Source organism: Seriola aureovittata, chromosome 21 (assembly GCF_021018895.1).
Source record: "Seriola aureovittata isolate HTS-2021-v1 ecotype China chromosome 21, ASM2101889v1, whole genome shotgun sequence".
Taxonomy (NCBI): Eukaryota; Metazoa; Chordata; class Actinopteri; order Carangiformes; family Carangidae; genus Seriola; species Seriola aureovittata.
In genome coordinates this window covers 16,773,874-16,788,229 of record NC_079384.1, presented here as the reverse complement: position 1 = coordinate 16,788,229, position 14,356 = coordinate 16,773,874, and the positions used below count along the sequence as shown (strand labels likewise).

General features: G+C 44.1%; 1 protein-coding gene across 2 annotated transcripts in view; it reads right to left on the bottom strand.

Annotated features, from left to right (window-relative positions):
• Positions 1-14,356, bottom strand: part of etv4 (ETS variant transcription factor 4) — a 31,915-nt gene that overhangs the window by 2,099 nt on the left and 15,460 nt on the right. For both annotated transcript variants that reach the window (XM_056366537.1, XM_056366538.1), the window contains exons 5-10: positions 9,192-9,321; positions 8,268-8,450; positions 7,324-7,784; positions 3,649-3,717; positions 2,900-2,947; positions 1,757-1,929 (exon numbers count right to left, since the gene is read on the bottom strand). In XM_056366537.1, coding sequence (XP_056222512.1) covers positions 1,757-1,929; positions 2,900-2,947; positions 3,649-3,717; positions 7,324-7,784; positions 8,268-8,450; positions 9,192-9,321 — 1,064 coding nt within the window. The remainder of the gene's footprint in view (positions 1-1,756; positions 1,930-2,899; positions 2,948-3,648; positions 3,718-7,323; positions 7,785-8,267; positions 8,451-9,191; positions 9,322-14,356) is intronic.

Here is a 14,356-nt window from a genome sequence, read left to right as displayed (position 1 = left end):
TGCGTCAGCTTTTTTTTTTTTTTTCCTGAAGTTCATATTCCCAAAATCATAATCAGACACAGTTGTTTCTAATTCCAAGCTGTGGCCACTAGGGGTCCTTGGTGACAAGTCAAAGTCTTCTCTGCTCCTTAACTCAGCAGCGTCAACACGCCAAGACCAGGGCGAGTCCCCACATGTGGATTCACTTCCTTTTTATGTAACCCATTACCACTTGAATGCAACCAGAGTCCCACAGTGTTCGCAGTGAAATAAGAGTCATGGCTGGTTGTCAGAGGCAGACCATGAAACACAGCCCCAACCCAAAATTGAACTCTCAGCTGATGAGGGACCACTAACTCGGATAGAAAATTAGCATCTCACAACAACCCCGCACAGGCAAGGGGAAGTAAATGAAGTCACAATAGGCACCGAGCCTCATGTTGACAAACATCTCAGACCCTGGAAGAACAGTAAAGCTGGGGGGAGGGACGCCGAGATTCATGACTCATGAAGAGACAGGTCGTATCCCACAGTGGCCATCCAGCCAGCAGCCCTGTTTGATCTCTGAGTGTGCTCTCAGCCCTAATTGCTCTTGTAAAACTCTTACCCCCATTCATTATTAATGTACAGTAAAAAGATAATGGAAAACACAGTATAGTCCTGTCCGTATTAGGACCCGCCTAAAAGGACGCTCTGTCTGATAGATCCAATCAAATTGCAGACTTAAACATCGCAAAAATGTCTCGACTGAAGAAATGTGAGGAGGTGAGAGAGAACCGGGGTGTTGGGTGATTCTGTGATAGCGCTTGTCCTTCATTTATCAATCCAGCGTTTCATGTGTTGAATAATGAATGGGGAACTAATGGAAGATGGATCAGAGAATAGAGCTGCGAGGAAAGTGGCCAAATCTCACTTCTAATCGCTCTAATCTAGGTAGCGCCTTCAAACCCTGCTAACATAAATCCATTCCCAGAATAACTCTTCTGCTGACCTTATCAGATTTATATTAACATCATGATTTCTATGAACACTTCTCCACTATCCCTTGATGAGCACATACAGTAATATAGACAAAAAATATTATTGATGCATTTTGAATGCTCCATATATTTGAGATGATACTATTAATAGAAAGAGACTTTGGCCTAGAGAGGTCCTTACACTATTCAACAACAACAGAGCAAGAAAATGATTGTCATTTTTTCACAGTTAACGCACCGTCCCTTTTCTTTGGTTTCACACCACCATCATGAAAAACTAAATGCAATCTAAATTGTGAAATGAATTCAGTTCAAAAAGTCCCAGCTTCTCTCTCAAAATCACAAGCATTACATTTTCTTTTCCCTCACAAAATGTTCTGACCGCAATATCTAACCAACAGCCATAGTGGTAATTTTAAAAATGTTTCAATAAAAGATCTTAAAAAGAGACTGAGTGTATTTGCTTGATTAACAGGAGTCTCGGCCTATCACACTGGATCTGCTGGTTTCAGTAAACACAAAGACGTGTGTGAGCAGTAAAGAAATATACAGTAGTCACAGCCTGTACATTCATTTATAGTCATTACTCATGATACAGTGAAGGATCTGCTTTAAACAGGCAGAATACTGCACCTGTTCACATAAAAAAAGACCAGTAACTGTGTTTAAATGACTCTAATTAATCAGTGAATTTCTGTATGGCACCACCCCCACTCCTGCTGTTTTTCCTTGTTAATGTTCTCTTGAAAGATTAAAAAAAAAAAAACACTGATTAAAAGAGATTGGTTCAGACAAACCTCTTCAGGTTCAATGAGTTTGAACTCCATGCCGCGGCCGGTCCAGGCGATGAAGTGGGCATTGCCCGGGTCGTCCAGCAGGGCCACCAGGAACTGCCAGAGCTGCAAAGAGCCACGGCGCTGGTAAGGTGTGCCCTCGCGAAAAACACCACCCCCCTCCTGCTTCACCTCACCTGGAACGAGGAGAGAACAGACTGGAGGTCAGCAAAATGCTTTCTTTGTATAATAAAAGGGACTGTTACTGAACTCTTTGTAGCTTCGATTGTGACTTTGTGACCAAGTTTATTTGATATTTGATACATTTGCAGCACATTAATCTACATCAGACCATTAAGCTTTAAACATTAAATTAAAGTCTAACGTGGTTCTTATGTTACATGTGAAAACAAGAAAAGTTTGTAACAGCTGCAAAGCATCTGAATTCTAGAGGGGCCAGTACATCAGCAGGTCATCTAATCTGATGTTTCATGTTTGCAAACTGACGTAAACTGAATGAACTGCTTACTAACAACGGCTTATCACTAGAAAGGCAGCAGTGTGTTGAGTAGAGACGGAAACAGAGGGGAGATTTCAGAGGACTGAGAGATGAAATTAAAAGCATGAAGTGGCTGCACAGTTATTTGAAACAAAAACAATACCGGGTGAAGCAATATGTGCGTAAACAGACACTAATTCTCGTTTGGTTCTCGGTTGTTTACCGGTTATTGGATATGTTGCACACAAGTGTGGGAACACGAGAGGCTGTGCTAAGTTACTGCTGTTGTCTCTCAGAGAACTTGCACACTTCACTGGTTCAACCAGTGCTGACACCCTTGGGCTCTCCACTCAATCTCCTTTAGTGTCAATCACCAAAAAACACCATGGGAGACTGCATGTCTCTGTTCTCAGCGTGACAGGGGAGCCCTACATTGTGTGCACGGAGAAACCAAACCCACTAACTAAGTTTGTGAGAACACAAAGACCCATGTAGCTCTTACACAACGCTCTCTGACGTCTATATAAGATGATCGTCGGGTATAGAGATCGGAGTGGGTGACTGTACGGATAGTGTTTCTCTCCTATAACGCCGTCATATAGACTAACACCTCGACAAGTGGACTGTGGTGTGTGAATGCGGAGGGATTATGGGCGCAGCAGGCCTACCTTCGAACTTCTCTGGAACCACACGGGAGTCATTTTCAAACAGATAGCCTGGAAGACAAGGGAAGAATTGTGTTTAGGTTTCAAGGGGCCTTGAGCCCAGCACAACTAGGTTGTTCATTTGGGATCTGTGCCAAGCTTTGAATACCAACCCAACAAAATACAAGGACCTATTCACGCATGAATAACGTTAAGCCAATAAGTGTGTACTCTGCTTTTACAAAAGTGGACCGGAGCACTTCAGTAACAGGGAAAGGATTTCATAGTGGAAACATTTAATGGGTCTTGGATCTTTGCTCCCAGTTTCAGGGCCAATTAACTTATTTGTAACATCTTTCAGGCCTTTCACAGTCGTTTTGTTCTGAACACAATTGGTGAATAAGAATTTGAATTACCCAAAATGGTGTGACAAACAATGGGAGTAAGAGGAAGGATTGTTTTCTTTTTTTCGCCGGGGAAATAAGTGTGCTTTTTTCCAGGAGTTATGTTTATTCAGGGATTCTTGAGGCAGGGGTGAGCCGAGAACCTCTGCCAATGGAAACATAGGCACACCGCTGGTTAGCCAATGGAAACACGGACACTCTACGCCGGTTAGCCAATGACCACAGAGCTCTAACCAATGAGGGCTCAGTGAAGATAAAGGGATGAAGAGGAGGAGATTGGACACATTTGGTGGCAGAATTTGGAGGTGGTTCTAAAAAGGGGCAAAATATGAAGGTTATTACAACATAAGTCAAAGAAAGTCTGATTACCTTCATTGCTGTGCTGGGGGTTTGGGTAGCCCTCACTGTGGTGGTACATAGAGGGGCATCCAGGCACATCTGTGACAGAAACACAAACAGCTTTAAGTCAAAAATATATTTATTTCAGCAGATTAAAACTTTGTGTTTTAACAACCATCCAGTTAAAGTGGCAGAATAATAACAGCACACAAGGGGTAAAAAATATTTACGTGGAGTAAATTGAATCATTAGTTGGTGTGCATGGAGAAACCCAAAACGAACTTATTGCTTACTAAGCCAATATCTGCATGAGAAGGTGGCTGCAATGTACAGATATTTTGTGTGATCACCCTGAGCACTGCAAGGACGAATGCTGCATTTATCATATCCCTTCTCTTGTCTCTGGCGGTATTTTTAGGCCATGAACAAGCACCTTCACCAGACCAGAAAAGTGGTACAGTATACAGTGTCTGCACTTTGTCTGGGCACATCATTGACTGTCTCGAATAGCCGCATTCACCAAAATAGATTTTTATATTGCTCCCCGTAAAAACCTTCAGGCGAAGTTCTGTGCAAGCTGGGACACTTGTAACGCACCTTTAATGTGTTATTATGAGCTCTGCGAGAGCATTGTGCTCGATTTCCTGTGACTACTCTGCTCACCTTTGTGTGTGTGTTTATTTTCTTTTTCTTTGGCTCTTTGCGGTAATTAAAAAAAGGTGTGTCACTGACTATTCTGTATGTGTTTGTCCATTTGTCTTTCAACTGTTGTGAACGACACAAGCGAGAGAATAAGAAACTGAAAAGGTGCAGCTCTTTGCCTCTGGCTCTGGCTGTGACTCACTCCTGGGGAATGCAGCTGCAGCGCTGCGACTGTGATAAGATGCCAGTGGGGAAAATCAAACCCTCCATTCCGGGGCAGCGGCACTCGATCATACTGTAAATAATATGTCTGCCAGAAATGGCAGGGCCCCCACCAGGGAGCGATGGGCAGATTGGGTGTGAGAGCACCGGGCTTAATTGTGTACTCGGTGGCATGAGCGTTTTGTGTCTTTCATGTGACAAAATAGCAGTGATTACACGATGGAATGGCATTTCATATGTGAAACTAGGAGTCTCTTTCTTTAGCCTGCTTTTAAAATAGGACTTAGAGGCATTTGTCTGCCATAAAAGAAAACACTGGTGGTGTTCTCTTTACAAGCTGTTTACTTCAATACACCTCTTTTGTACGCTCTATTGCCATTTCACCATTACATGCCTGTTACCGCACAATTTGGGAAGGGGTTTTTCTTTCAACTAAATGACCATAAATGAATGACATTATAAATCAACAGCAAATAAACAACACTCGCCGGAGCCGATGTGGCAGTGTTGCTTTTATAAACCATTTAAATGCCTATGATTTAGTTTGCAGGGAGCATTCATTGAAAAGCTCTTTAACACAAATTATCCAATTAACTGCCTGAACGAAACTATATTTTCACTGAGTCTGCTAATTAAATTTACATTATTCGATTTATATGGTCATAGATTAAGGTTTCTCATTCATACTCATGCTTTTCATTAGATTTTTTTAAGACTACCTGGCATCCCATGACTAATCCCTTCAACAAATTCATATTTTTATTTTTGCCTCACATCATCCATTGCATACAAACAATTCCATACACTGGGCATTGAGAAGATCTGCTCATAAAGGGATAAAAGGATTGAGTGAAATAGATTCTTATTCTCCAGACATTAATTTGACAAAAGTATCTCCAAATGTTCAGCCCCTGTAACCCTGCACTACTACCTATCTCCTGAAAAGCGTGGCGCCTTTGCAGAAATGTGGAGGTCTGCAACAACAGAATGATAAACTCTGATCTTTCATGTGTGATCCGCTTCTGCAGCTGGTCAAACTCATATCAGAGACACAGGAAACTCCACCAAATTCAACTTTCTCCTCCTCCCTGCAGTTATCCACACAAAAACATCCTTTTGTACTTTCCCTGTCTTCCTCAAGGTTGTGTGATTCCTTGTCCCCCACCCCCCCGCCCTTCCCATCAAAGGTGAGTATGAAAACATAGTGAAAAGAATTAGGTTGCTTTTTTCCTGGGGTTTTTTATTATGCATAGAGGATGCAGGTTTCAGTGCTGGAAGGCATGCTTTGTAGCCATCCACCAGTGTGCACGGAGGCCCCTCAACAAAAGCATTGTACACTGTCAGTCCTACAGCAGCTGTAACACAGGTGACTGAGGACAGAACGTATGTGGAGTGTTACATTTCTCGCTCCGTCTTGTTTTAAACCTCGGAGAGCAAAGCGGAGGAGCTGGTTTCTGTGCTCTCCAGTGGTTGAGCTTGTTGTTAAAGCCCCTGAGCTGGCCACCCCACCCCGCACCCATCACCCCACCACTCCTACCACTCCCTCCCCTCACCCTCTCCCAAAAGCCCAGCCAGTGAAGGGTTCGGGTTACTGCGGCCACGCTCATTTTTCCATTATGAGTTCATCTGCCTGCAGAAAAAGGAAGCCGCTGGTGCAACCTGAAACCCTGGAGCACTCCACCGGGGACTCTAGTCTTTCCAGTGCCCTCCATTTTCTCAATGAAATTCCTCTGCCTCTCTCTCTGCCTCTCTCTGCCCCCCCCTCCCCCCTCTCTCTCTCTCTCTCTCTCTCTCTCTCTCTCTCTCTCTCTCTCTCTCTCTCTCTCTCTCTCTCTCTCTCTCTCTCTCTCTCTCTCTCTCTCTCTCTCTCTCTCTCTCTCTCTCTCTCTCTCTCTCTCTCTCCTCTCTCTCTCTCTCTCTCTCTCTCTCTCTCTCTCTCTCTCTCTCCCTCTCTCTCTCTCCCTCCCTCTCCCTCCCTCTCTCTCCCTCCCTCTCTCTCCCTCTCTCTCCCTCTCTCTCTCCCTCCCTCTCCCTCTCTCTCTCCCTCTCTCTCTCCCTCTCTCTCTCTCTCCCTCTCACAGAGAGCAGTGCAGGAAAGGAGGGAGGGAGGAGTGTAGCTGCAGCAGAAAAAAAAAATACTTTTTTTCTTTTCTTTGCAAAGTGTCAGAGAGTTGAAAGGAGGAGTTTTGGAGGCGGGGAGGGAGGCGAGTAGAAGTCTTCATACAGTGAAGAAGTTTGTTTTGCCATTTGGACATTTTGTTCTTGAGTTAGCTGCCCACACTGGGGAGGCTTTTCTTTAAAAAGGGACTTTTTTGTGTCAATGCAATTCAAACATCCCTTGAGAAACACATAAAAAAGACTCCAGTTTCATTTCACAGGTACATGCCATATTTGCTTCACCCTCTTAAATGCTAAAATTTGATTTTATAACACAAATGAGTTTGAACTGATCCTTGATATTTCTCTATGACTCTAAATTACAACCCAAAACAACTGCCATTCATTGTACTGTTTTGGTTCCAGATTTCCAGTCTGAGAGTTAATTGAATATCCCCCAGCAGGACTGAAACAGTTAGTCGATAAATAGGTTTTTCCATTGCTTTTTGTTCATTGATTAATCATTTAGTTAATTTAACAAACGCCTGCTGGTTCGTCGCCCTCAAATTTGAGGATTTGCTGCTTTTCTCTGTTTTCTAATAATTCATAGACTCAATGATTAATCGATTAATCAGAAGAATAATCAGCCACAGTTCCCCGGTGATTATATTTCACCCACAGGATGTGAAGCCAAAAGTGACTCCTCCTGCAGCATCATGTTTAAGTATCATCTGTATCACTCACCAGGTTCGTAGGTGTAGTCTGTGGGCTCCTGCTTGACCATCATGTGGGCTGGTGGGAACCGGTGTGGGTGTGGGTGTGGATGTGGATGTGGGTGGGGGTGAGATCCATGACCATGGCTGTGGCCGTGTCCCGGCCCGCTCCCGTGCCCAGGCCCCGCCATGTGAGCCGCCCGCTCGTACAACGGGTCCAGGTATTCTTGCTTAAAGCTCTGCTGCAGGTAGGGCATGCAGGGGTCAGAGTGCTGCCGATGATAACCCGCACTAGCACCGCCACCGCCGCCGCCGCCGCTGCCGCTGCCGCCACCACCACCACCGCCACCTCCTCCTCCTCCACCCCCTGGCCCTCCACCGGCTCCACTGCCGCCGTGTCCTGCTGGTGCAGATGGCATACGTTGAAAAGCCTGCCCTGGTGGGGGGAACTGGGGGCACATGGGGTCTCCTGAAGGGCCCTGATACCTGGAACTGAGAAATAAGACACAGCAGCTCAGTTTAGGAACTGTACTGTATTAAACACTTAAATAGTTCCCAATATTCTTTTCCACATTGTTGGAGATTTTTCTGTAACTTGATGGAACAAATTTCAATTATACAAGTTTTAATTAATAAAATAAGACTTTTGCTTGGATATAAAAGCCGTAATCCAGGGTGACTCTACTGGAAACTTTGTATCTTTGTAACTCTGTGTCACAAAATCAAATTTTCATTATTTAATTCTAGTTTATAGTTTAATGCAAAAATGAATAATTGGATGTGTAACATATCCATATAAACCCCAATGTCTACAGTTAAAATGTCATCAAAAGCTCATCTCCTTCCACTCAGTGCTTACACACCATTTGCTGCTCTGGAGAATAATGTGTTTCCTTTAAAAGAAATTTGTAAAATATCATGCAAGTGGTAAAAATGTCAATCGCAGCTGCCGCCTGGATTTTTCTGGTGTGTCACCTGGTGTTGATGGGGTAACTGTTGCTGGGCAGCGGCTGGGTGGTGGCAGCAGGGTTCATGTAGCCAGCATCGGGCCGTCCGGCTGTGGCAGGTTTCGGGGAGTAATGCTGCTGCATGGGAGACATGGGGGTCCCTGGGCAGGAGCTCTTGGCCCCTCCTGCAGCCCTTTTCTGCTCATAGGCACTGTGAATGAAACAAAAATGAACGCACTCGTGAGGACACGCACCCGTGCACATGTCACAACAGGGCTGCAACTGGTTTTACAAGGTTTTCTTTTTCAGTCAATACAACAAACAGAGCTAATGGGAGTCAGTGGGTGGGGGTTCAGTGGTCAATAGCATGTGATCGGTGTTTTAGCTGCACTGACTTATTCATGACAGCTGACCAGTGCTGGGTCATTTACAAGCATAGCTGTTGTTGAGTTGGGTAAAATAAAGAAATTATTGTTTCATTTATTTTGCCCTTGGTAACAATGGATGTCAGTAATTAGGCAGGGAGACAATAAATCAGCACCACCATGAATCATTGGCCTAATTTAATTTGGACAAGTTTCCAAATTAAAAAAGCCTGGTACATACAAGAATTAAGAGGAGGAAGAGACAAGCCTTCTCTTTGCTTGCTTTGAGTAACATAAGGGTGTGTGTGAAGAACGCAGAAACGAATGACTTTCTACTGAAGAAATAGTTCCTTTGAAAAACGTTTGGCCGTATGCTCTGTGGATTATCCAGAGTAACCAGGAAACTAGTTTCTGGAAAAAGAGGCTACAGTAGATTTTGTACATGCAAATTTCCACATTGTCTGTTGATAGATTTGCTGATTTTTTTTTGTTTGTTTGTTTGTTTGTTGCAGAAACCAAACTTTAATATAAAACCACTGTGAGGTTTGGAGACTGTGATTCTTCTCATGAGGAGAACCTGGACGAACCTGGCATAAAGGCACTGCTCTCCATTGGGGTAGCTGAAGCTCTGCTTGTGGCTACAGGACTGGCTGGGGTCAGAGCCTGGGCTCTGCGGTTCCTTCTTGATAGTGACTGGAGGGCTGTGAAATGCCACCGCTATAAGAGACAGAAAACAGAGGTGAGGGTTGGCACACACACACACACACACACACACACACACACACACACACACACACACACACACACACACACACACACAGTGGGCTTTGTACATCCTCTCCCCATTCAGCCCTGCCCCGATACTACTGTTGTTAGGCTCAAAGGCAAAAGCAAATACTTCTGTCTGCGCAGGAATCTCCTTTACGTGCCAGCCAAAATGCTTAAGTGACTGTCAGCTGCAAAACACAGGGCAGCAGACAGACACATATAAATACACACACACATAGGAACGAGCACACAAAAAACACACACGCTCACACACGACTGCATTCCAGCATTCATTTGGAAGTGTCCTCGCCCACTTTTCCTCGCTCCTCCAGACACAACAGCAGCCAAAACTTCCTCAGTCAAAGTCAAGCTTAAAGCTAAACAACTCTACGGGCCAGAGAGATGTCTGTGGACTGATGAAAGCAAATGTCACACCTCTGTTAGAACAGCATATACACCGATTGTGCGTCTCAGCATTCTTTCCTATTGGTATCCAGATGTAAGCCATCGCTTGTACGCTTTGTCTTTTGCCTTTGTGCAAAGAGGGTAACACGAAAGAGCGTGTGATAATCTGATAATGCCACGTATTCCCACAAAGTCCAAAAATATTTAGCAACATTTTTACCACTTGATGCTCCCCTAAAGGCATCCACTCGATGTCCAGCAGACCTGACTGTCTGTCAAGCTGGACTGCCGGAGGGGACCTTTGCCTTGACGGCCACAGAAACCACCCAAAGTGGAGCTTCAAACTGCGCCGAGGGCTTGTGTTTATTATATGAGGGGAGGTTTTCACCCGGAGAACTGTACAGGATGTTTTTCTGGTCCCGACAGGGTAAACAGCAGCAGCTGTGCACTTCCAGCTGGGGAGGCCTGTATTTATGTGTGCGCATGTGTGCATGAGAGTGTGTTAGTAATCTCAGCGAGTCTGTATCTACTTGTGCGCTTGTGAATGTGTGTGTGTGTGTGTGTGTGTGTATAACTGCTTAAAAGTACATTGTGTGTGTGTGTTTGCAGTGGGTGTGGAGCTGACGGAGCAGGCCACACTGAAAGCTCAGCCCAGGTAATTACATACTGTCGTCCATTCACAAAAAAAAAAAAAAAAAGGAGAAAAAATGTCTGGCTGACTGTATAAGGCCCGAGACGACTGCTCCGCTGAAGGCGAGAGACAGAAAGTGAAAAAACGAAGGAGGAAAAATAGAGTGAACGAAAAAGATTATAGTGACATTACCACAAACAGCCTTGAGGTTCTGCTGTTATACTTGCGTTTGTGATTTTCCTTCAACTCTCAACTTTGATAAAGTTGTCTTTAAAACTGCCCCTGGGGTAGAAAGCAGAGATTTAAAGGGGGTTGATTTAGTGCTGACACGATACAACAAACAGATGTGAGACGTCACTTTGAAGTCACCATTTTCGGGCGATTTATAGACTCAACAATTAATTGTTTAATCAATAAATAATAAAAGGCAGTTTAATAACTGTTAACTGCTGCCTGAGCTTCATTTTTATTCTGTTTCCCTGTTTTCCCTGTATTACAAATACGTTTTTTTTGTTTTTTTTAAATGAGTATTCAGAAACAGTGAGTAAGTAGTGAAGACAGTTAGATCCCTGATCAAACAGCTCTGGTGGGATGTGATTCATGAACACCTACGTAAACTTGTGCGCTAAAAAAAGCTTCAACACTTAAAGATTCTTAAAGTTATTTCTGCTTTGAAAAGTTGAAATTCCTTCCTGACGCTAACCAGGTGTTTATATCGCTCTGAACCCGTTTGCTCTGAGGGAGAATTTGGAGCACGTATGAGATGATAAACATGAGTCTAACAATCAAACCGGCGCTTCTCGTCCTATTTTTGGTTTGTACTCATTCTCCCATGGCAGGCAGGCAGGTGAGGAAGTGTTGGCTTTAGCAGAGGATCAACAGGATTAGAGAGCATTTACCCAGATTTCCCAGACAGACGGGATGGGATTCCAGCCTCCTCTAAGTCTCCGACAGCTCGTCTGCCAATACACACAGGGTGGCACATGACTGCCGCACTAATAATACTAGTGAGTTTGTCTATTGACATTCCCCCCTTTCTCTGCCATGGTCATGAACTGCAAACAATCCTCAGAGAGTGTACACAAGTCCAGTCACAATGTGGCCAAGTAGAGCCACTAATGTGAAAGGCAGGAATATCGCCCTTGATGAGGCTCTTGGTTTATGAGGATGTTCTATTTCAAAAGGGCCCGGCCTGGGAACGGCGTCAGCTGTATACGGAGGGGTTTGTGTGTGTGTGTGTGTGTGTGTGTGTTTGTGTACGCTTGTGTGTGTTTGCTCTGTTTGTGTGTGACCTTTCCGGAATATTAATTAATCTGGTAATTGAGCATCAGACTGGCTTTTTGTGTTTGTGTTTTTGCCTGTGATTGTGATTGCTGTTGCGTGCGTTTCCAATTAGACAGAGTTGGTTGATGTTCTGGGTGACAAATGCTTGAACAAAGAAAACACCAATTTCAGCACTAAACACTAAGTGCAGATGAGGTTGACGGGAATGTCATTACTTTTGCAAGTATTTGCTCATAAACCAAAGTATAAGACACATTTAAAATGTGTTAACAGCGCTGGAAAAAGAGTCAGGGCATCACCCAATTCCTCCTGAGAGGGACATGAGTCACTGTACCAAATTCAATGGCAGTCCATGCGACAGTTATCAAGACATTTCACTCAAAACTAGAAATGTCAACATGGTAGTGCTAAAGGATAAATATTAATATCAGTAAAAGATAAAACTTTGACCTGTTGGTTTAGGATTCATCCTCTGGTGACCATAAATATCTGTACCAAATTTAATGACAGTCCTCTCAATTGTTGTTGAGATATTTCAGTCAGGACCGAAGCGACGGACCAACAACGTAATTTCTAAAGCCGTGCAGCTAATGTGCGTAAAAGCATGATTTTGGAATTAATGTTACAGCCAGATCCAAGAATAGTCCTTAAATTAAAACAAACTCTGGTCTCCACCAACTATAACAAACTCTCTGGCAGATTACAGTTAATCTCCCTGTCCAAATGATGTCAAATTTTCTGCTAAAGTTTATAAAGTAGTGGCAAGTCTTGTAAACGGATCCAGAGAGAGTTATGTTCTTCAGGGTCCCTTCTCTTCCTGCTTTTATTTGGGGCAATATGACCTGCTCTAACTGCTTTGTTAAATGTTACATCACCCTTTCAGAGATCCTCGTGTTTCATAGCTTCTCTTTACACCGGGGGGGCGGGGGGGGGACGGGGGGTTTGCTCATGAACTTAAGCACAGAGTGTGAAGAAACCTGAGAGGTGTTTAGAAGTGAAAAGACAGATACAGTACACAGTAGCTGTTGCCTCTTAAGTCGGACGATTTTGAGCTGATGCAGAAGTGTGTAGAGTAAAGTATATGCGAGTATTTATGCCTCGGCATGCTCGTGTCCCTGTGGGTGAATGTGTGCACGTTCTTCTTCAGCATTGGGCGGACCGCCGCAGATTCCCAGCACCTCCTCAACTGATAAGGTCAAAGGGTTCTTCCTCACTCCAAACTCATCTTATCTCCTCCTTCCTTATTCTGGGGCCTTCTTCACCGTCTCCCATTCACACCCTATTCTGAGCGCTACGTATGGAGATGACCCCCAGCTAAAGGCAGGGTGGAGATGGACTTTTACATATGTAAATGTTGGCTCTAAGAAGCGGAGGATGCAGGGTGAAAGGTGATGGTCATGGTTGAGTGCTTTAGGAAGTAGAGGGATCATTACATAGAGGGGGTGGGGGTCCTATTCAGCAGACACCCACCGCAAACAAATCACAGGAGCAGGGATGGCACACACCCCCCCCCCCCCCCCCCCTTCCAACACACACACTCTTCTCTACACAGTGGGCCCCTCAGCTGAGCCATGTGGAGGAACGTGTGAACGTTGGGAAACACTATTGGATTCCTACAAACAAAAACAGCGCTAGGTTTGGTTTGTGCACAAATAAGGATGTTGCTGATATGCTAAGAATAGAGAATTACAAGTTTGATTAATGTACTTTGAAAATCGAAAATTTTTAGATGCCTGGGAGAGACAAAATCAGGAGATTAAACTTTCATCTAAACATTTAATATCACCCATGAATGAGCCGTTTTCAGAAGTTTGACGAGACCTCGCTCTGAACTCCCCCCCGTCCTATTTTACACAGAGTATTTCCTACCATTAAAGGCCCTGGTGTAGGGAAATCCAATCTGAAGACAGGAGTGGATCTGGAGAGTCTTACCTTGGACGTTTATGTGCAACTTGGCCAAGTCTTAAGCCTCTGGAAGTCTGTAGCACACGACAGCCTCGCTCACAATAACTCATTGGACATCAGACCCAGTGTCAAACAGGGTGACTGGATCTTGCTAAACCAAGGAACATGTGAGCTTAACATAAATACGCACTTAATGGGTCCAATCATACAAATAAGATTCGAGTCGTACTCCTAGAGGGACCATCTCAGGGGTATCTGGAGATCTGCTTCTTATCTCACATGATATGTATTGTACATGTGCAGTGCGAGGGGCACGTGGCCTCCGTGTGCTGTGCAGACGCACTAAAAGTGAGCTAGAAACGTGCGATAGGCTACACCTGGTTCTCCCGCTCTTTGCCGATTGATCTCTCGTGTGGTGATGGATCAATAAAAAACAAGGATACCAATTATGCCACAATGGTTTTAACGGTTAAAAGGGAAGCTATTGATTCACACAGGCTGCAAATGACATTAGTTGCTTAGCTGAATACATGGCTCCATTGTGGTGAGAGGGAGGCATAATAGGCAAAAGCAACGGTATAATTTAAAAGTATTTGACTGTCAACACATACACTATAAGTCAGACGTAACCTATACTTTAACGGTAATTTTAACGTTTTGAACGCAGTGGTATGTTTTCCCTTCTCAGACCAAGTTTAGGTGCTATTTCTAAGTTTCTAGCTCTGTTTTTAAGGGTATGACACATTTGGATGAAAATAA